The following is a 20,584-nucleotide window of genomic DNA, read 5'->3' on the forward strand; positions in this document are numbered from 1 at the left end:
AATATATCCTCTCACAATTGAAAGGAAAAACAACTCTGCTTGAAGCCAGGGGAGCTACATAAGGTCACTCACTCTCTAAAATCAATGCCACAATTACATTCCGTTACTGTGGACAGAAGTGTGTAGTAGTGCAGTAGATACCCGCTACAGGATCTCGTTCTCTCGTGTTCTACCCAAGAGCATGTGGGGGAGAGAGTTAACAGATCTGGGTGTTTTCAGGAGCTACTAATTTTATTCTAAAAAGTAAATAGTGGAGTTAAAATGCACAAACACGTACTTCAGCGTAAATCAGTTTATTGACAACTTAGAGGCAGTTTGTGTTTCTCTCATTATTAATCTTGTGCCATCTTTGTCTCTATTCTGGGGACTTGCACACACGCAGCTAAGCTGTGGATTCAGAAATGAACCAAACCAGTTCAGGCTTTTTTCACCTCTTCATTTAAACCTGTGATAAATCGTTTCCATTTTCTGAAAAAGATTGGTTGTCATGTTGTTAGTGACTTGTGTGACAAAGCTGGCTGCTTGACTTTTAACTGTGGAACTAGCAGGTGTTCAAATCTAATTAGCAGGCATTAAAATCTAATTAGCAGCAACACATTTTTTTCCAAGTAGTTGTCTAGGGAGCACCTATGGAGTAGCTGAATGTTTGTTATATGTATGTTACTGTAATGATGAAAGACATGGGTGAAATCAGCAGTATGGAATCAAGTAATTCCTTAGCCAGGGCTGGCAGAGCTACTTTGCCACACCAGCAATAACAACGATACAAGCAATGAAACTCTCTAATCAGCTTGGCTTCGTCTGAGCAAGAGTAACACTGTGTGGGTGGTCAAGCAGTTCTACGTCTCCATCTGACACAGCAAGACAGGGAAATAACCTCAGACAGAAAAGCTGGAAAGCAGGTCGTGTAAACAGTTCTCCTCTTTGAAAAACTGAATTAGCAAGGGACCACATTCTAGTCAGTATTTTAGTTAATGACCTGGGTGCCACAATAACGAGGTTCTTGGTGGATTTTTGACAGCACAAGAGATCAGAATTGAGGAGCTCAGAACTAGAGTTCCAAATGATTTTGAAAGCTGAGAAATAAGAAAGAAGTGGGGTGAAATTCAGTGTGGTAAAATAGAAGCTGCTTACCTAGGGTGGAATGATCTATGGGGAACGGTGAACAGGAGACAGGCATCATCCCAGAACACACAGCAATGAGCAACTCACACTCCCTGATCTTCCCGCCCAAGCATCAGAAAGGGCCTGGCTAAAACTGAGTCTTGTGCTCCAAGGAGGACACAGACAACAGTGTGGAAACAACCAGGCATTTAGAAAGTATTACTTGGTATGAAAAACTTGATAAATCGGATTTGTTTGGCAGGGAGAAGACTGGGGGTTTCCTATTGTTCCTGAGAAAGCGACAGATTTCCTATGGAGCCTGTAAAAATGTCTGCTGTCACTTACAAACAGCTTAGTCAGACATCCTCACCAGCAGTAGCTATTTCCCTGTGTGTGCCTTGGGGTGACAAGCAGACTAAAGAATATCTTTATATGAACACAAACCTATACTGCCAGTGAGCAGAATTTCAGTACATCTGGAGTCCAGTACTTCTGGAATCCTTTTAATTGCACAATTTGAAATATTTCTAAAAGATTTAGAAGGTGCTGCAGCAAGAGACTGTTTCTTCACTCTGCATACAGAAGGACTATCAACTTCTAACAATAAGCAGGCCTCCTTTAGAGATTCTCTGAACTTTGCAGCAGGAGGACATTTTTCACTTGTATTTCTGCCTCCTCCTATAGCAGGTTGACTATAATAAATGTTTAGTTTTCCTTTGTAGTATAGTTACTTGTTTCAAAACACAGTAGAGTGCAAGCCAGCCCCAACTTGCATCGGTTAGGCAGGCCAGGGATGGAAGGGGAAAAGGAGTAGAAAGCGACAGCCAGTCTCTCATAGTACTTTTGTGTCACAACTTAGGAAGTTAAAGTGATATTTTGTCCTTTGAGAACCTCTTGGTGCAAAATATGTTTTGCATCATTAGTTCCACTTTGGATTTCACTGTTAGCAAGTGCCATATGATAATCCTACCTTGTAGGCTTGCAAACAATGTAATAGTTATGCAGAAGAATCCATAAAGTGTCTTGCAGGCTAAATATACTCACATGCCTGGGCAGCAACAACAATCTGGAAAGTGCAAGAAGCAGTAAGGACAACTCTAGTGTTAGAACAGCTCAGTGGCAAAGTCACAAATGCAAGCCAGGGCACAACAGCATAAGCACTCAAAGCAGCTTCAGTGCAGAGCAGCAGACGTAAACTGCCTTCCATTGTCCACATGCTCTGTCAGCCCTGCACAGCCCAACACCTGCTGCAGACAGATCAAGTCAGACAGTGGCACAAGCCTGGCACTCTTAAACGAAAACTCACAAGTCCAGCTCCTCTGCTGGCAGCATCCTGTTTTCAACATTGTGTGTCCCTGACACACGTACAAAGGGCTGCTCAAACATTCACCATAGCAAAAGATGACTTCTCTTGCTTCCCATTTTCACGGGGAAATGGGAAAATTGCATTTACTTTAATCCTGCACTAACTTTGGAACTGAAGAGGGTGTTTCATAAATAAGCTTAGACTTACTTTGTTTCTGGCAACCTGAAGCCATTAGTGCTTCCAATTAGAGTGAATAATTACTTTATTTAAAAAGAGACTTGATGTAAGTTGCATTTTAAAACAAGACAATTGAATAGCATTTTAATTTGCTAAGTTAACACCTAAATTAGCATTAATTGGCATTTAACTGGTAAACTTGGGCAGCAAGGTTGTCCTACTTGCAGCTCAGACCCAACACGTGCACTGAAGCCAAGTCTGTGTATTGCTGCACATGCAGTTTTGTGTCATGCAGACACATGGAACTAGCTCAGGTACTGAAAAAGGACACGTCAAATAGAGTATTTCACTAGTAAGTCACATATGTTAGAGTACAATGTAAGGGCAGTCAAGTTCACAACAGCCCCTGTCCTTAGAGTGTTGTGTGAAAAAAAAATGTGGCAGGATATGAGCCTAGACAAACTACTGGTGCAAATAGATTGCTTGTGCCCTTCAACTTAGCTCAAACATGTGAGAGGAGCAGTTGAAACAGTGGCAACATATAATTCATGGAATGCCTGAGTAATTAAGGGCTTGCCATTGAAGTGATGCTCTCAGAAGCCAACATGTTTCCATGGTGGCAAGGAGAATACTGTCATTTCCACATTCAATGGGACACATAAGAAATTTCAGAGGGGACACCCAACCTCAGAGGTGGGAGAGAAAATAAAAAGGTTCACAGACACACATACCCCTTCCCTTCAAAGGTACCATTTCCTCTGATGCAAGTTTAGGTGTGCAGGAAGGAAACTGGTCTGGGAATTGATGGTATGCGCTAGACTTTGTCCATCAAATCAGGGTAGCAAAGCAGATCTCACAACTAAGTGTCAGCACACTAACAGTGTAACACAGGAGACTTTCAGGCATTTCACTGAATTTCCCTCCTTTCAGCAGCAGTGTGATACAGGTCAGGTAAAGTACTGAACTCCATTTTGGTTTAAAATGCAGGCTCTCTTTAAAGCATTGCAATATTAGTGACCATCCTGCTTAACAAAACTAGAAGATAAAACCACTGAAGAAAACTGGAACACAAAAAGTTCCACTTAAACATAAGAAAACACTATTTCCCTGTTTCAGTGAGGGAGACCTGGCACAGGCTGCCCAGGGGGGTTGTGGAGGCTCCATCCTTGGAGGGCTTCAAGACCAACGTGGACACGTTCCTGATCTAGGTGACCCTGCTTCTGCAGGGGGGTTGGACTGGATGATCTCTAAAGGTCCCTTCCAACCCCCACCATTCTGTGATTCTATGAAAACAGAAGCTGAAGTAGTAAAAACTCAAACTGTTAAAGCAGATGAGAATTCAGGTTCTGCTCCTGCTGACTGAAATCACGGTTAAAAATTCATCCTACACATCCGTTTCCCTGACCCTGCAGACCAGCACTGTTGTGTGTATGCTTACTTTAGAAGAGTACTTGTTTGGGCTGTTTCCAAGAACCATCTCAGCTCATTAAGTGATTTAAAAGATTGAGACATACATGAACTCTCCTGAAAGACTTTGGTGTAGTGTAGCTAATTATACCAGGAACCACCTTCTCTTAAAATTGAGGACTCGAGTTCAGCGCTTGACAAGCGACCACAGTCCAGCCATGAACACAGCAAGAGCTTTGCTTGGCATGCTACAGCACAAACTTTTATTCGCTTTGTTTCGAAAATATCTGCAACCAAAATTTATTTTTGTAAACTCACAGAAATAAGCTTTAACATAGAGGCTGTGTACAACTCAAATACAGGTCATACTCTTAGCAATAACTTACAGACACAAACTAATGATCATCTACAATTTCACAAAGAATTGTAAACATTTTGCACAATTGTCAGTCCTTTCTTTTAGGCAAAGTGCTCTTTTGATGACAAATAAATTAACACACACATAACTAGAGTGGACTACTTCCAGACAATACAAAAAGGTGTTTAATAAGGCTTGTAAACAACGTAATAGTTATGCAGAATCCATAAAAGTGTCTTGCAGGCTAAATATACTTACATACCTGGGCAGCAAAAGTGATCTTGAAAATGCTTTAAATGTTAAATAAAAAGTTAACATTCATCTCTTTCCAATGGTATTTTTAATACACAATAAATGACTTAAGGTTACATCCTTAATAGCTTATATCCCTGACAAAAAGGAATTAGGTGTGACTTAGTGGCAGTTGGGTCATTGAATGGGGTAGCAAAGGCTGGAGTCCAAGAGCTGTAGGTGAATGAGCTACAAAAACAGAAATATTTACCAGTCAACTTCATCAGAAGTAGAAAAAGGTTTTATGCTACTAAATGCCATTGGGCAATAACAGCCCTCCGGTCCCCACTGCCGCATACGCTCTGTTTTCCCTTGCCCAGCACTCTCACTCCTCCACCCACAGCCCACCTTGCACTGCTGCTTTGGAGAGAAACCAGCTCAGGACATACATATGGCTCAGTCTAGTGCTCCCCAAACCTTCACAGTCTCTCCTAATCACACACCTGAGCCAAAGCTGTCGACTTGATGGGTCAATAAGATACACAATGACCAAAACATACTTTTGACCACCAGACCTCCCCTCTCCCCACCCCGTGTGTTACAAGCAAGGGAAGCTGAAGTCCTTGGGCTAAGAGCCAGGCAGTTGCTGGTAAACAGCTTTTAATAATGTGATTTTAATGGAAAAAGTGGCATGGAAGTTTTAAAAAGTGTTTGGTTTCTTATTACTAGTGTTCATAGTTTGAGAGAAGCAGAAAAAGTGGTCTTCACACCCAGATCTTCAGCTATGCTCTTACAGTGAAGGGCTACTGCTTGAAGAGGCATACTTAATGAGGTGCAGAGAGCAAGTACAGCATTAAGATATTCTATAGATAACACTAAAAATTAAAACTCCATTGATTTTCTTTAGTGAGTACTTGGTAAGCTTTTTGCTACAGTCAATACTGATTTTACTTTGATATGTGAAGTCATTATACCTACCATCCATGTAGCTGTGCAGAGCAGTTAACATAGTCCCATCCTGGGGCACGTAGGCAGAGTACGCCATCTCCTCCAACATGGGCGGAGAGAGCCTGGAGGGCTGCACTGCTGTCACAGGAGCAGTAGAGGAGTGATTAGGACTGACGTGTTTCTTATGGCGTGCTCTGCAATTTTGAAACCACACCTGACAAAGGGGAAAAATGTACATTGTGTTGATAGCTTGCATTCTGTTTCAACATTAGCGTAACAAAAACCTTCAGCTGAAGTCAGCACCAGTTAGTTGGGCCTTTCACATAACCCCCATGGTCCAAATGAAGACATATCATTCTAAGCCTACGCGGTGCCTCACAGAAGCATCATCAAGTCGGGAAAACCTCTGCAGTGACCAGCAGCCCACCAAGCAGTGGCACGGCAAAGAGCTGCACGGCTCTGGGGCAGCATTCCCTGACAGGCTGACCAACAGCATCCACAGCCCTGCACAGGTGCTCAGGCCCTGCCTCTGAACTGCAAACTTATTTTTCTTTATATATACATGCAGAATGTATACAAAATTTTCTATTTATGTCTAAAAAGAGCACGCATATCCTATCTGCTGGGAGGCACCTTCAAGCAAAGATTCTGTTTGTGTTTCAGATGGCATGGGCATATATTTTAACTCTGTTCTCCAGCGCAGAACACTAGATATTCACTCACTCCTAATGCATTATACCACAAGCCATAGAATCACAGAATGGTGGGGGTTGGAGGAGACCTTTAGAGATCATCCAGTCCAACCCCCCTGCAGAAGCAGGGTCACCTAGATCAGGTCACACAGGAACATGTCCAGGCGGGGCTTGAAGACCTCCAAGGAAGGAGCCTCCACAACCCCCCATCCTCAGAAAGAGTTCAAGTGTTAACAGACTGTTCAAGTCAGAAATCGGTATATAGCAAAGTTCAGTGCCAATTTGTATACTAGTTAGGCTGAGAAGTTTCTTCCTGGAAGATTATTAGTGCTCCACAGAAAGTGCAAGAAGAATACAGCAATTTTTCCAAGTGAGCATGTTGGCACTAGAGCTACTCCTGACTAAGAATGTTGTCTGAAGGTACGTTAAAACTGACAGATTAGCTCTTTCTCCATCTAGGAATAACTACATGGAGAAAACTGTCATTAAGCATCTCCAGTGGATGAGTACCAGACTTTGTCAGTCGGGTAATTCAGCACAGTTACCTGTATAACACGTCTGCTCAAGCCTGTTCTTTCTGCCAGTTTCTGAAGTGTTTGTGCGTCTGGATTGTTGTCCTGAGCAAACTGTGCTTGCATAACCTGAGAAAGCAAGATGGGAGATTGCAGTTTTTGCATATGCAGTCCTCAGGACACTGTCAGACACTCCTCAGACAATGGTCCTACCACTTGTTGCCTGGTTTTAGGAAACTGTTGCAATCACTAGTCCCAGACAGTTCCCCATACATTAAGAAAATAAAACCAAACCCCACACAAGAACCCAATCAATGGCAAAATACAAGCCCATTATAATGCTTAACTGAGCCAAGACATTTACCAGAAATGAGAGAAATGAATTCTATTTGGCAATAGTAAAAAGTGGAGGAGGTACTCTGTTAAGATTGTGTTAAAATGACCACGGGAGAAAATTCACTGCAAAGCAATTGAAACGTGCACCATAAAGAAGACATCCATAGCAGCAGGACACAGCACAAAGAATGAATGAACTCTGATCCATCTCTCTGGACTTGGCAGTCGCTATCTGCATCTCATATTCCATGGAGCCACTTAACCCTCTGCTCAGCTGCACAACAGTGCAGGCAATGGGTAACTGCTCTGTTCCTCATCTGCCATTAGCCACCCTGAGGAACACGGAGGCTTTGCCTTGGCTGACCTGCACCATGTAATTGTTTGGCTACACTCATCTTTTTACAGAAAACTGACATGAACACTTGTCATAAGTACATGAATTACATGTAGCTGTCAAGCTTACATTTGACCTGCATCCTGAACAGTTTTAGAGCCTGTAGGAATGTACCTTATTTAAGGCAGTAAAGCTTCCTGGATTTCAGCAGCTTTGTAAGCTGTAGTTTCTCGCTTCTGCATTTTGACCCTTGATGGTCTGTAAATTTTTCCTGGCTTCATCTTTGAAGATTAAGGCTATTTCTCTCTATATTCAGAAATGCTGAAGCCATTTAATCTCCTACTGTTTCAAACAAAGACATCAAGACACGTGAACATCCTTTTGCACAAGTACTTCACCGTGTGTGTTGCTACACGCTGCCACTCTGACAGTCACTTCCACCTCTAATGCTTCTCTTGATGGAAGTCTTATACCAGCATGCACTGAGCAGATAGCAAATGTCATTAAACAACAAGAGGCCTTAAGAACACCTGCTGAAGTAGGTTACAATCCATTTCAAAAAAAAAGAGGGGAACATGGAAGTTTCAGTGACAGCAAATGGGAAGAAGCCCTGAATACAGTCCCTACCCTGATGGCTGGGCCTATCTCCCCTCCAGCTACAGCTGGAAAAGAAAGATGCCTTTCACAGGATCACAGAATTATTTACATTGGAAAAAAACCTTTAAGACCCTCAAGCCCAGTCATTAACCCAGCACCCCCACAGCCACCACTAGACCACGTTCCTCAGCAGCAGAGCTACACATCTGGAATATCTCCACCTCCCCTGGCATCCCGTTCCAATGCCTGACAATCCTTTCACAGAAGTTTGAGCCTGATGTCCAGAGCTCTCGCCCTCTGCACTTGTCAGTTTGTTGCTAACGTGCTTGGCAGAAACAGAAAAGGAAGCTTTGAGCAGCCACATGTTACATAGCACTGCTTAAATGCTTCGGTTTGTTATTACGCCTCAGCTTTAGTTTTCCTCCACTGCTCTCACCGTGAACAAGAGGCCAACAAAGCAGAACTCAGACTAAGATAGCAAATGGTATGGTGGTCGTGTGCGACAAGAAATTCAAAGACATGCTAGAAACTGAAAGCAGGGGTGCATAGCTAGCACTAGGTAGAAAGCCACAGCTTGCTTCTCACTACAGGTTGAAACATCTAAACCTAGTCTCACCACAACCCTGTTTCACAGCAAGCTGGCCCTAATCATGGTGGGGTTTTTTTCCCTCCTAGAAAGCTCATTTAAGTGAGATGGTGATCCAGAAGGTGAAATAACTCATATTTAAGGCAGTCCAAAGCTAACTTTCACCAAGGTAGCAACAAGACAAGAAGCCTGGAAAGCAAAGCAGATGTGGGCAATCTTTGCCCCTCCCTCTTCAGGCCAGGCTCGACCCTAACAGGAGGGGTTCCAATCTGATATTATCCAGACTTCCTAGTTCCCTTAGTCCTGACCAAGAAAAGGAATAGAACTAATGGATGAGCTTATATGAAGGTATGTTGGGAAAACCTCGTGTTCAAGAACAAACTGGACAGTAAACAATCGTTACCAAGTACTCCAAACATGCTTTGCCTGTATTTCACTACATCCAGCTCTATGAAAAAAGCGCATATTTTTCACCTAAAATGTGCAGCATCAAATACTGAAGCTAGGCAATATTGAAACACAGCATTAGACTATCATGACTTTAGCATATTTTTACCAGGCAAAGCTCAAAGTCGCTTTGAGGAAATCAGAAAGTCTGGGAGAAGAAAAGGAAGGACTGTACAGATGAGTCCCCATCTATAGCCTCTCTCTCTGGTGGACACGTGTAGAAGCCAAGACTATAGCATAAGCAAGTATTGAGGACAACTGTCTTAGGAGGAAAAAGGGCAAACAAAACATAAACACACAGCTATTCCCCATTTTCTCTACAAAGCAAAGCAAAACAACACATAGTCATTGATGGGAGTCAATCTGTGTTCATATGAATATAAACAGAAGCCCACGATACTCACCTGTTCTGAGAACACACTCTTTCGCAGACTTTATTGTGCTTTACAACACAATTCAAGCTTCCATCCTATTACTGTCTTAAAGTCATATTCAGTATCCCCCTTCAGTGCAACTCTTCACATTACATAATTCTAAAAGTATTTTGTCTTTGTTATGTGCAGTGATCCAAATGCCTGATTAGCCTGATTTCATCAAGCCATCAAAACAGAACAACTTCTTTATTTCCACTCTGCAGAATTACTGTCTGCCCCCGGGGAAATAAAAAGCTTGAAGAGTGACTATTTGATATCAAGCTGCTGAAGCTAACAAACAATTCCAGGAACATGCTGTGTCTTGACAGTTTATGAAAGTTTAAAGCATGCAAGCTTCCTCTTTCCCCCCATATGCATCTAATTTCCTACCAGTCCAGCATCTATGTCCTGCATAAACCTCAACTACGCAAGTTTGCAGCACTGCCTCTACCTGGAGCTGATCTGCTGTGAAGCTGGTCCGAGCTCTTTTTGCTGGTTTTGGATGATTAACATCTTGTTCTGTTAATAATGCTCCTTCCACACTAATCCCATTACCTGAAAAGCATTAAAGAGAAAAACAACACCATCTGCTAAACATTCAAACCATCGTTTTCATTAGTCAGACAGTCCTCCAATGACATTCAGCCAGTTGAGTCCACCTTTTAAAAAGATCCATATATATTCTCTTCTCAGTTTAATCAATCTGGCACCATTAGCCATTACACCCAAAATTACTCCCTCGCAAGTGAAGGAATGCATCCAGCATTGTACTTTGTCAACTAGATACGCTCTTTCCTTCTTTTCCTTAGGACAGAAAACAAGTTATACAAACCTAAAAAAGAAAATCGAATAATTTGCACGTCAATTCAAGAACCTGTGCTTCCAGCCTTAGTAAAGCCAGGTAATTACCACCTATTAAGGAAGACGAAGTAAAACTCAGCAATTTAATTAAAACTAAACCACACAGTTCTTAGCAAAAGCAGTATGTTACCATTTTCAACTTCTCTTTTCAGATTGTCCAACATACAGTCGTAATGTACTCTACAAAGGACTTTCTCTTCAACCAAAGCGAACTCCTCTCCAGTAGAGAGCTGTCTTTTGCAGGAGAAGCAGGCAAAGCATGCCAAGTGGTACACATTTCCTTTAGCCCTTCGGACCCAGTCAGTGGAATGGATGTGTCTCCCGCAGCGGGAGCAGCGGGTGCCGTACCGCCTGCAAAAACAAGGGCAAGGTGAAGGCACAGACACAGCCACCTTGGGCAAGAGCGTGGCTCCAGGAGGGGCAGAGGTGACCTGGATGTGGCAGCGCGGCCAAGGCCCTCAGCAAGCAGGCTGATCACGAGGGAGGAAGGGACACCATAGTCGTTGGTTCATTGCACAAAAATCAAAGCAGCTGCTATCTAATAGCTTGAGGCAAGACCACTGCTGCACTACCAAAGTCGTCATTTTCATAGGGCAAAGAGTGAAACTGAAGCACCTTGACCGCTACAGGAATTTACAACTCATCTTTGCTTTTATAGAGATACTTGCTCTTTAAAAAGCTGCGACAGGGTCACAGAAACAGCTGACTTTGTGTTCAAAATTCTCCCAATTACTCAAATATATCTTACATTACTCATGGTAGTCTGAATTATCATATTTAGCTACATTATTCTTCAGTAATTATTCATTCTCCTTCAGCAGAAGAAGGAAAACCTGTATCTTCATAGTTATTTCCTTAATTACCCCTACATTATGATCTTAAAAGAAATTCAAATATCTGCAAGTATTTACATTACTACGGAAGAATATTTTTCTTCAAAGAGAAAATCAGCTACCGAGATATGTTCACTATTCAGTAAGAATGCCCTGAAAACCTTTGCAGGCTTGTAAGTCTTTGGAGTTTCGGTGAGTTTTTGGTTTTTTTAATGTTTTTTGTTTGGGGTTTTTTTCCCCAAGTTCCATACAACTTTGTTTTTCCAGAAACTATCAGTGGTCAGCTTGTCCCCTCCCTCTCTGTTTCAAAACTAAGTAGCTGAATGCGATCCATTCGCTGCACAGGTGAGAATCCCATCAATGTTTTGGTCTGGGGAAGTGCTAGCAAACACAACAAACTTAACAGCAACACTTTTTGCTCCTCTCTGGACTAAATATTTTGAAGATAAGTACTTTCAATGCCAACATGAATAATATTGTCCCTTACAGAGTTGGACCTTAATCATGAAGAATGCTTCTGTTCTCAATCAAATTGAACACAAAGGTATAACTGCTGAAAGCTTCTCTCCAAGGTCATAGGATTTATTTGGGGTTTTGGTGGGGTTTTTTTGTAGTTCCATGTGATACCCCTAAGCCTCCTACCAGCAAAGTACTGGTCCAAACTGACTATCATCTCATCTCCACCTGGTACTCTCAGTCAGCATTACCTAAGGATGGATCTTTGCACATACAATAGCTTTACAACCCTACCCTGGCAGGACCCTGACTTTAGCTTTTTGCTCTCTGCGCATACAGAGGTAAATTACTGTATAAATGCAACAGCTATGCTTAATTAACAACAGAGAGGCAGAGGGGAGACTTAGGAGGTATCTCCATTACACAGATCTGGGGTTTCCCAAGCCCCCTGCAAGAAATGTCAGTTTAACTAGTGCCCAGCAGATAAAGAACAAAGAGCCTAAATGTGCAGTTCTGTTGCAGCTGTCACTTAAAAAGTAACAAGCAAGGGTGAGGTTATCTAATGATATTACAGTCCTGGGTGATCTACCTGAAATAATCCAGTTTGCAGAAGATGTCTTTATCTTTGATGTAACAGCTGGTGTGCCTTCCTAGAGAAGTCCTGCAGACACTGCAGGAGAGACAGCGCACATGCCAGCAGAGGTCGTTCACCTGCAAAGCACAAAAGAAAAACACCCCTTAACCCTTCTGCTGCCAATATCAGATTTCCCATCTACAAAAAAAAAAAACCTATTTTTTTCTGTCCATAGAGATGAGGCCAAAATTTACATGTACAATGATACGCAGAAAATTTATCTTCAAGGCAAAACATGTTTCCTATAGGACTGTGTGCATAATAAGGGTTAATTAATTTGATGGAGGTCTTAAGAAGCAGCTTTCATGCTTTTGTAATTAAAAACAGCAGAAAAGGAAGCAAGAGATTCTAGTTCCAGGTAGATAATCGTGTGCCGTTCTGTTCTCATAGCATTAGAGTAACAGGGCAAGTTCTGGCCTCGTGTGACCTTGGGAAGGCAGATAACTGACATGCTTTTATTTCCCAGTCTGTACAATCCTAACAAAGGACAAACTCTGCAAAGGGATCTTTTTTTATTTTAAGGGGCACTTATAGAAGGGGAAAATTAGTCTGTCAAATGGGAACAGTCCACGAACCACATTTGCCAGGTTTCTGTTAAAGCAAAGTTAGCAAACAAAGGGGGAGTTTCAAAATATCAGCCGTTGTTTCAATGACAAGTTCAACAATGCTTTAACGTGTCGTAGCCATAGTGAAACTGGATAGTCAGGGAAAGCAGAGCGCTTTTGAAAACTCTCGTACAATTTTAGGGCAAATAAATTGAGTACAATTATTTTAACTTATTTTCCAATAAAGAGAACTTTGTTGTGCAGACGTTGTGCACAACACAAGCTAAATAACTGGAAAACCCAAGACTCTCGGTAACCATAAAAATTAAGTAAGTTTGGATAATCCCACGCTGCAAAGGAAGGATTCTGTCAACCTAGCAATGATTAGTTTAGATACTTTCATTTCTTTTTTATTCTTATTTTGAGCCAATTTTTTGTCTCATATCAAACAGTCCATATATTGCCTATGGCAAAGCAGCAGGTTTGAGATCATCCAGGATGCTTTTCATCAGACCACTGCCGGACAAACCACAGGGAAAGTGAGGTATTGACTCCAACACTCACGCTGGAGTCAGCCATTCCAGTCATTCTTCGGGTTATAAGACTGCAGTTTGCAGTTGCCCAATGTGCTCCCAATTGTTATCCTTGCTGGCAGGCATCTTCCCGAGCACACCACAGCGTAATGTGAAACTGATGATAACAGCTGTCACCACGCTGATCCTCCCAGCTATTTCTTAAAGCATTTGTGGAAACGGCTGCACCGCAGGGAGACAGCAGTACCCGGACTGGACAGAGCCTGAGCCTGCCCAGCCGCCCCCACGCCAGGAGCCCACGTGCACGCCAGCAAGCCCTCGGGCAGCCAGGCCACTGGTGCACAGCTCTGGGAGCACAGCTGACATCCCCGCTGCACGGAGCTCACCTTGCTGCCTGTGCTTCGGAGGCCAACGCTCCTCCACAGAGCAGGACATCAGTAGCACTGGTGTTTGTCGCGTTTGATGTCACCTGTCCACATGCTTACGTATTCATTTAAAGGGCTAAAGCTAGAAGCCATCCTGCTGATGATCAGCAAGATACCTGTTTGCCAGTACAGATCTCTGTCTCTCTACCTATGGAGGAAGCCGTAACAGCTAATTTAACAAGTTTTAACTCAGAGGATTTTTACTCCCAGCCACATTATCCCAGCTCTTAAGAGACAGCAATGATCAGCTAACAAAGTGCCACAGGAGTTAACGGAACTGGAACCAAGTTCAAGTGAGCTCTGCTCCTAGTCCTACTCATGTGTGAGCCCAGCCTGTTGCAAAGGTGGCAAGAGTTTGCTAGCAAAGATGTACAGTAGCTCCCCAGACCTGCAGCGACCCTGTTTTCAGTGAACATCAACCCAGGAGAGACATTGCAAAGACTTCCTCACCCCAACTGCGATCTGAGCATATGACCTAATAACAGCAGCGAGACCTTCTCAGCAACGTTGCTGACTTTCTCTTCGCAGGATGTACAATGACTTTATTTAAGGCTGCATCTAATGGAATCAACTGGCTTCTAGCACGACTGTCTGATCTCATTTTTGAAAGGAGAGAAGACAAAAGTCTGATCCAGAATAATCTTAGGGGTGGTAATACAGAAGGAAAATAGCCCCCCTCCCAACCACATTAACACCTCCTGTTTAAAGTCACATGGTTTTGTTTGTTTTTGAGGGATCTCAGTCCTAAATACTACTCTGCAATCACACAGCTTGTTTCTTTTACAGACACTAGACAGCCTTTTACAGAAATAACTCGTTTCCGTGTTTCTCAAGAGGCACATTTTGAGATTCACATCCCAGTAAAAGACTCATTTAAGCTAACAAAACGTGGGTCGCACGGCCACCGTTTAAGCAGGAGCACAAAGCAGAGCAAGGAAGCTCCCCGTGTTATGAACCACGAGCTTTCTTCCCCGCGGTCTCCTACAGCACGTTAAGCAAATACAATCCCAGCACAGGAAAACGTTACCCAAAACACCAGCAGCAATCCCGTTTACCTCCATGGTAAAATCTCACAAGCAAGCAGGCAACTAACTCCATACTTTCATACACTCCCGTCTCTGCGGCAGCTCCATTCGCAAGCCGGAGGACAGGCCGGTTCGGGAGCAAGCCAGAACGCGTTAACGCGCAGCTCCAGCCACAACAGTGCGGGAGGGGACAAGTTCCCCCGGAGCCCGCTGTCCCCTGGCTGAGCCCAGCTCCACGAGGGTCCTCCAGTGGCCATCCCTCCCGCGGCCGACACCGCCCCGAGCCGCGGCGCCACGTCGGGGACGAGCCGCGGCCGCCCCCGCTGCCCGAGGACCGGTGTCTCCCCGGCGCGGCAGCGGGCGGGCACACCTACCTTCAGCAGGTACTTGTCCACGATCTCCAGGCCGCAACTGCTGCACACGCACTTGCTGGGGGCGCAGCCGGAGCCCGAGGCCATGGACCGCGGCGAGGAAGAGGGAGACAGAGCGGCAGAGGAAGAGCAGGAGTCCTCGTCGGCCGCCGCGGGGCTCGCCTGAGGGGGAGCACACGGGAGAGCGCGGTCAGCGCCTGGGAGCTCCGCGCCAGCCCGGGCCGCCGCACCTGCGGGGCCCCGTCGAGGGAGCTCGCGGCGGGAGCCGGCGCTTCTCTGCGGGACCGGCCATGGGAACCGCGCCCACGGACGCCAGGCTGGAGCGGGGAGCGGCAGATCCGCCAAGCGGCGGGCACGGCCGCTGCCCCGTAGCGGGCGCGGGCACCGGCGCCGCACTCGCCCCGCACCGCCCCCTCCCCGCCGGCCGCCGCACCGCGCACCTTCTCCGAGGGGCCGCCGAGCGCGGGAAGGTCCTTGTCCTCCAGCCTGCAGACGAACATCGGGTCACTCTTCCAATACATGGCCCTGCCCTACCGCATACCAGCCCGGCGGCGGGCGGCGCGGCGGCTCCGGGAACCCCGCGCCAGGTCTCTGCTCTCAGCGCCTGCAGGAAAAAAGTTTTGTTTTCAAGTGGGTGGGCCCGCGGAGCGGGGACCTGCCTCGCCGGCCTCCCCTCCCGCGCAGAACCCGCCTTCCGAGCATGGCGGCAGCGCTGGCTGCGCCGGCGAGCCCGCACCGGGGCTCGTGTGGGGAGGGGGGTGGGGGGCTGGGGGGACACGGGAACCCAGCAACAGAAAGAACAGCAATGCAAAAAAAAAAGCTACAGAGGATTCCCCCCCACCCCCGCGCTTTTGTCTTCGTCGTTTGCCACAGCTTCCCTCCGCCGCCCTACTCCGAACAAAGATTCGCGTTATATCTCTGTGTTACCAAAGAAGACAAACACGACGGAAACCGGCAGTACGTATGAACAGGAAAGGGGTTTCCATTCTTCTGAAACCCAAACCCGAGCGCAATCCTATAGCTTAGACTTACAACTCCTAAATCTGCCTTGCTGCTTCTACTCCTGCTCCTGTCTCCAAGATCCCTTGATAAAACCTTTCTCATTAAGCTAAAAGAGGAGCATCTGAGCTGCCCAAAGGCCGCGGCGTTACTCCGGTTCTGAATCCCACCCTGAAAGAACGCAGATGTTGCAAATTAACGTTGGGGTCTTCGGTCGCGCCGTGGACAGAGGGTGCCGGGAGCTGGCTGTCCGCAGCTCCTCTGAAACTAGAACATATCTGTCAGAGGAGGGGGCTGTGGGTTACTGGCACAGTTTTTTCACGATTACAAACCTTGCCCGCAGAACTCTCTCAGACCAAATACTGCTGGTGGTCTCGGGACATTTCAGGACAATAAAAGCAACAGCTTCACCCAGCGCAGGTGAGGTAAATAACCGGGGTGTCTGCTTCTCCGCACGTATTTAACTAGCCAGGTGTTTTTAATTAAACTTGTCGTTCTATTTCCATCTTTCCCCCCTCTCTTTGTTTCAGCTCCGCCTGACGATAGATGCGAGACACGTTGCAGAGCCACAGTAAAGCAAACCGAGAGCTAACCCCCTACGCTTAGAGATATGAAGAGTTTGACAAAAGCGAATTTTGCTTTTGAGTAGCTGTATAAAAGGTGAAACCCTGTGTTCTTTTCCCCCTACAAATTACGTTCGTTGTTTCGAATTGCAGGACCCGATTCTGCAGGGGCGTAATTCAACGAGCGGCGGTGCCGAGCGCTGGAAAAACCGGGACGTCTCCGGTCAGTCACTCGTTTGTCCATCGATAAAACCGATCTAACCCTGGTCAGAATCTCACTTCAAATTAGTCTTAACGTCCTTAATAGCCGCTGTCACTGCGAAGCGAGCAAGGGTGTGGGGGTTTTCGCGCCGCGACGAAGGTCAGGGCAGTGGGACCTGGCGCCAGCCCAGGCACGGCACGGCGGACAGAGCGGGCGCGGTGACCCGGAGCGGCGACTCGGAGCCTCGAGAGGCGGCCGCGGGACACCACCGGGCCCTGGCCGGCCGCTGGCCCGGAGCGGCTTTCGGGCGTCTCGCCGGCGTGCCCGAGGCTTCCCGCCCCGCCCCGCCCCAGCCCCTCTCCCTCGACGGCCCGCGGCGCCGGAGCGCGGCCTTGCCAGCTCGGGCAGACTCGGTCCCGCAGACTCCGGGCCCATCGGCGCGCTGCCTGAGGGGTCACCCGCCCCGGGGGACGACAGGATGCTGCCCCGGGGTAAGCGCCCCTCGCCGCGCGCCCCCTCCCTCTACCGACCCGCGGCCAGCCGCCTGGGACGTCCCCTCCGGGCTCTGCTCCCCGTCCGCAGTGGTGTGGCACAGGCCGTCCTCGACGGAGCGCTCGAGCGGACGGTGTCCGAGGCCGTCCGGGGGCTCCGCTGGGGAGCACCGAGCGCCCGCGTCCCGCGGGGGGCTCGGCCCGGAGCCGCGCTCAGCGCTCGGCGCGGCTCTCCCCGTCCGCCACCCTTGACCATCAGCGGTACGACATTAGTGTTGTCACCTGTCCTAGGCGGCACGACAGAGAAGGAACACCCGACGAGGGGCCGCCAAAGAGAAGTGCTGTGGAGGAAACGGGAGCCAGACCCTCCTGAAGAGAGCTCGGGGTAAGCCCGAGGCGCGACGGAGTAGTTAGACGGACGGGAGCAGCGTCGAATTTTTTGCTCGTCGGTCCTTTCTCTGCGCCGTCAACGAATTAGTTCAGAGTGTTCGTGCGCTCTTCACGGAGGGCTGCGCATTAGATTTCTATGAAATAACTTGCCTTTCTGTATGCGCACAGGTTTTCTCTGCGAAAAAAAATAGGGCGGTGTTAGCCAACAAAGTCAATCCGCGCTTTGCTGCTTACGGCGATTGTGACTGTGCCGCTATATTTCACAGAGTACGTGTCGAGGGAAAGAAAAATACCGGAGATTTCTCCGTGTGTCTCCAGCGCCCGGCTCCGCCAGGCAGGAACAGGCGCGGCGGAGGCGCTGGCGGACAGGGAGAGGCGGCCCCCCCTCCTCTCCCCCGGCCGCACGGCTCCCCGCGTCGCTGGTGCCCCGCTGCCGCCCCCCCGGCCTCCTTCTCGCGGTTCCCTCCGTGCTCAGGCAGCGGCACCTGGGCCGCCTCCGCGCCCCCTCCCCTGCCCGTGCGCCCCCCGCGGCGGCGGAAAGCGGGCACGGGCCTCCCCGGGGGCGCGAGGGGCGCGGGGGCCGGGGGACAAGGTGCCTGGAGAAGCGGCACGGAGACAGTCAGGTATTGCGGTTATTGCTATGGCCAGGGGTGCTTGGCAAGAGGTGAGCGTTTTTACCGAGCGAATGGAAATAAAGCGTTATTTCCCAGAAGAGGTCAGAAGCGCTCTGGGGTCTACATTGTGGACGTGGAAAGGGCATGTGCTTGATTATCCGAGTTCCACTCGTGCTTCGCCAGCGCGCTTTTATCACCTCTCTCTCCAAAGGCCAATCTAAATTTCGTCGTTTCAGTTACACGCCCTCGATATTTTAGTGAGTATTCCCAGCACCGGTTTTTGAGGAGCTGAAAACACGCAGACACGTAGGCTTTAGGGAATTTCCGATTTCTGCGCGCCCTCGTTTCCCTGTTGCTGTCTCCATGCAGCCCGGGGGGATGGATGCACGGCTCATGCCGCCGGGATCCCGCCGCTCCTCGCCCGGGCTCCACGCTCGGAGTGCCGGGGTTTGGGGCAGGACACCGCGGCGGCGGGGGGGAGCAGCCTCGGACGGCTGTCAGCAGAGACGGAAGGGGGAGCGGCCGGCGGGCAGGCGGTCTGCCGAGGCCGGGAAAGGTTGCCCCAGCCTGGTCTTGTCGAGGCTAGAGTGAGACGGCCGGGACTGCGGCTGGTTACGATTCCTTTCTCGCACGAGCAATCAGGGGATATGTGTATGTGGGGGTGATAATCAGCAGCACATAGGAGAGGTATCTTAAATATCTGACGATAGGGTACAGCACGAAGAAAATACCGAACGCGGAGAATTGGGGTTGTTTTAACGAGAAGGTGTTGGCACACAGAGTCCTTAAAGACTGCACCGTAGCGCAAGTGCGTGCGGCTGGAGTTTGCTCTAGTGAAAGTCCCGTTAAAACACGCTCTGCTGAGAAATTAAAAGCGACATTGTGGCCAGCTTACGAAAGACGGACACTGAGACTAGGGCGGCAGTAGACCAGGCCGCCCGGCACCGACGGCTCCCCCCTGCCCTGCTGCGGGACAGGGCGGGCCGAGCGCTTCCAGGGCTGCGGGGGCAGCGGAGAGGTCTCCGCCGCGCCGGGCGCTCACCGCGGCAGCCCCGTTGCGGGATTCGCCGTTCCTCGCCTCCTGCCCTGTGGTGTTAGGACCCCGCCGCACTTTCCGCTCGCCCACGGGCCTGCGGGATCCCCGCACGCCCGAATGGGCGCGGATGGGGAGAGGGGCGGGCCGCGGGCAGGAGGCTCCCACTGCCCGCAGTATCCCCGGGGCCGTGGGGTCGCCTCCTTCGCCAGCAGCTGCCTGGCAGGAGAGAGCTCGGAGGCCCGCCAGCCGTCGCGGGACAAAGTTCACTCCCATGCAAGCTTCCTTTCTTGTGTCAGCCATCTCCTTACATGCATTTGTTATTTGCACACCTGCCAGAGGTTTTCCATCTGTAGGCGGCGGCGTCTCGGGCTGTGGGGGCTTCTCTGGAAGACAGGCAAGGAAATCAATCCAGTGCTCTCGCACTTGCTCTTTGTGAGTTTTCATCCCCGCTGGCTCCAGCCGCTGGTAAAAGCTGCAGGGTTTGGATTAGCCCGGAATTATTGTTTCTGGGATGGTTTAGCGAGCACTAAACGAACCCAATCTCTTACCTGTTTTCCATATCAGTGCAATGCACTTTTCCCGGGCCAGGCTGTCTCCAGGATCTTCCAAAGCCGCACACATGTGGCTTTTGTTCACGGCTGTTCCAAGTGTGAAGCTCTGTGTTGCTTAATTGTGAATGACCAGATCAGTCGTAAGGGAAAAGTTTCTATTTTAGATTCTATTTGGATTCCTGAGCCAGGGGTTCCACCACCAACACCCAGAACTTCATGCAGAGTGTCGCACTTTCCCCCCTCCCCGCCCCAATAAAAGGAAACAAACCCGACCGGGGAGGCAGAGGTCAAGAAGGGAGCTGGTGGGATGCAGCTCTGCATCTTTTTAGAGCACTGGCCTTCGCGCTGCGGGAGGAAGTGCAGGGAGTAATTCTGGCACCTTATGGCAACTACAATAATTTTGTTACATTTACTTATCTACTTATTTCACCTCAGGTCCGTGCACTATGAACAAATCACCTGGACGAAACCTGTGTGCGTTCCAATTCGGTGTTGTACCTATGCGCTCCTGAAACAGCAGTGAGCACGTTAGCTAGAGGTTGACTTTTTAAGCATATGCTCTCATTGTGTGACTCTGCCATTCATGCAGGGAAACTGCTGGGACAGA

At 48.1% G+C, this 20,584-nt stretch overlaps 1 protein-coding gene across 2 annotated transcripts; it reads right to left on the bottom strand.

The window, feature by feature from the left end:
* Positions 1-4,755: 4,755 nt before the first annotated feature.
* LHX8 (LIM homeobox 8) lies at positions 4,756-15,652 on the bottom strand. 2 transcript variants are annotated; one of them, XM_062004005.1, is made up of 8 exons: positions 15,572-15,652; positions 15,135-15,293; positions 12,188-12,309; positions 10,440-10,660; positions 9,900-10,003; positions 6,769-6,864; positions 5,562-5,745; positions 4,756-4,832 (listed from the first exon to the last, which is right to left on the bottom strand). In XM_062004005.1, the coding sequence occupies exons 1-8, from the start codon at positions 15,650-15,652 to the stop codon at positions 4,756-4,758; spliced, it is 1,044 nt and encodes a 347-aa protein (XP_061859989.1). The 2 variants fall into 2 exon arrangements, with proteins under 2 accessions (XP_061859989.1, XP_061859988.1); XM_062004004.1 differs by having other exon boundaries at positions 15,135-15,335; positions 15,557-15,652.
* Positions 15,653-20,584: the final 4,932 nt, after the last annotated feature.

The sequence above is a fragment of the Colius striatus genome, chromosome 10 (assembly GCF_028858725.1).
Source record: "Colius striatus isolate bColStr4 chromosome 10, bColStr4.1.hap1, whole genome shotgun sequence".
Lineage (NCBI taxonomy): Eukaryota > Metazoa > Chordata > Aves > Coliiformes > Coliidae > Colius > Colius striatus.

Bases quoted from the DNA above. Each gene is read 5' to 3' on its own strand.
- LHX8 (XM_062004004.1), bottom strand. From the start codon at position 15,652: ATGTATTGGAAGAGTGACCCGATGTTCGTCTGCAGGCTGGAGGACAAG. The intron at 15,336-15,556 runs GCCGGCGGGGAG...GCTGGCGCGGAG, and splicing joins AGAAGGTGCGCGGTGCGGCG to CTCCCAGGCGCTGACCGCGC. The intron at 6,865-9,899 runs GTAGAGGCAGTG...TTGCTTTCTCAG, and splicing joins TCACAGCAGATCAGCTCCAG to GTTATGCAAGCACAGTTTGC.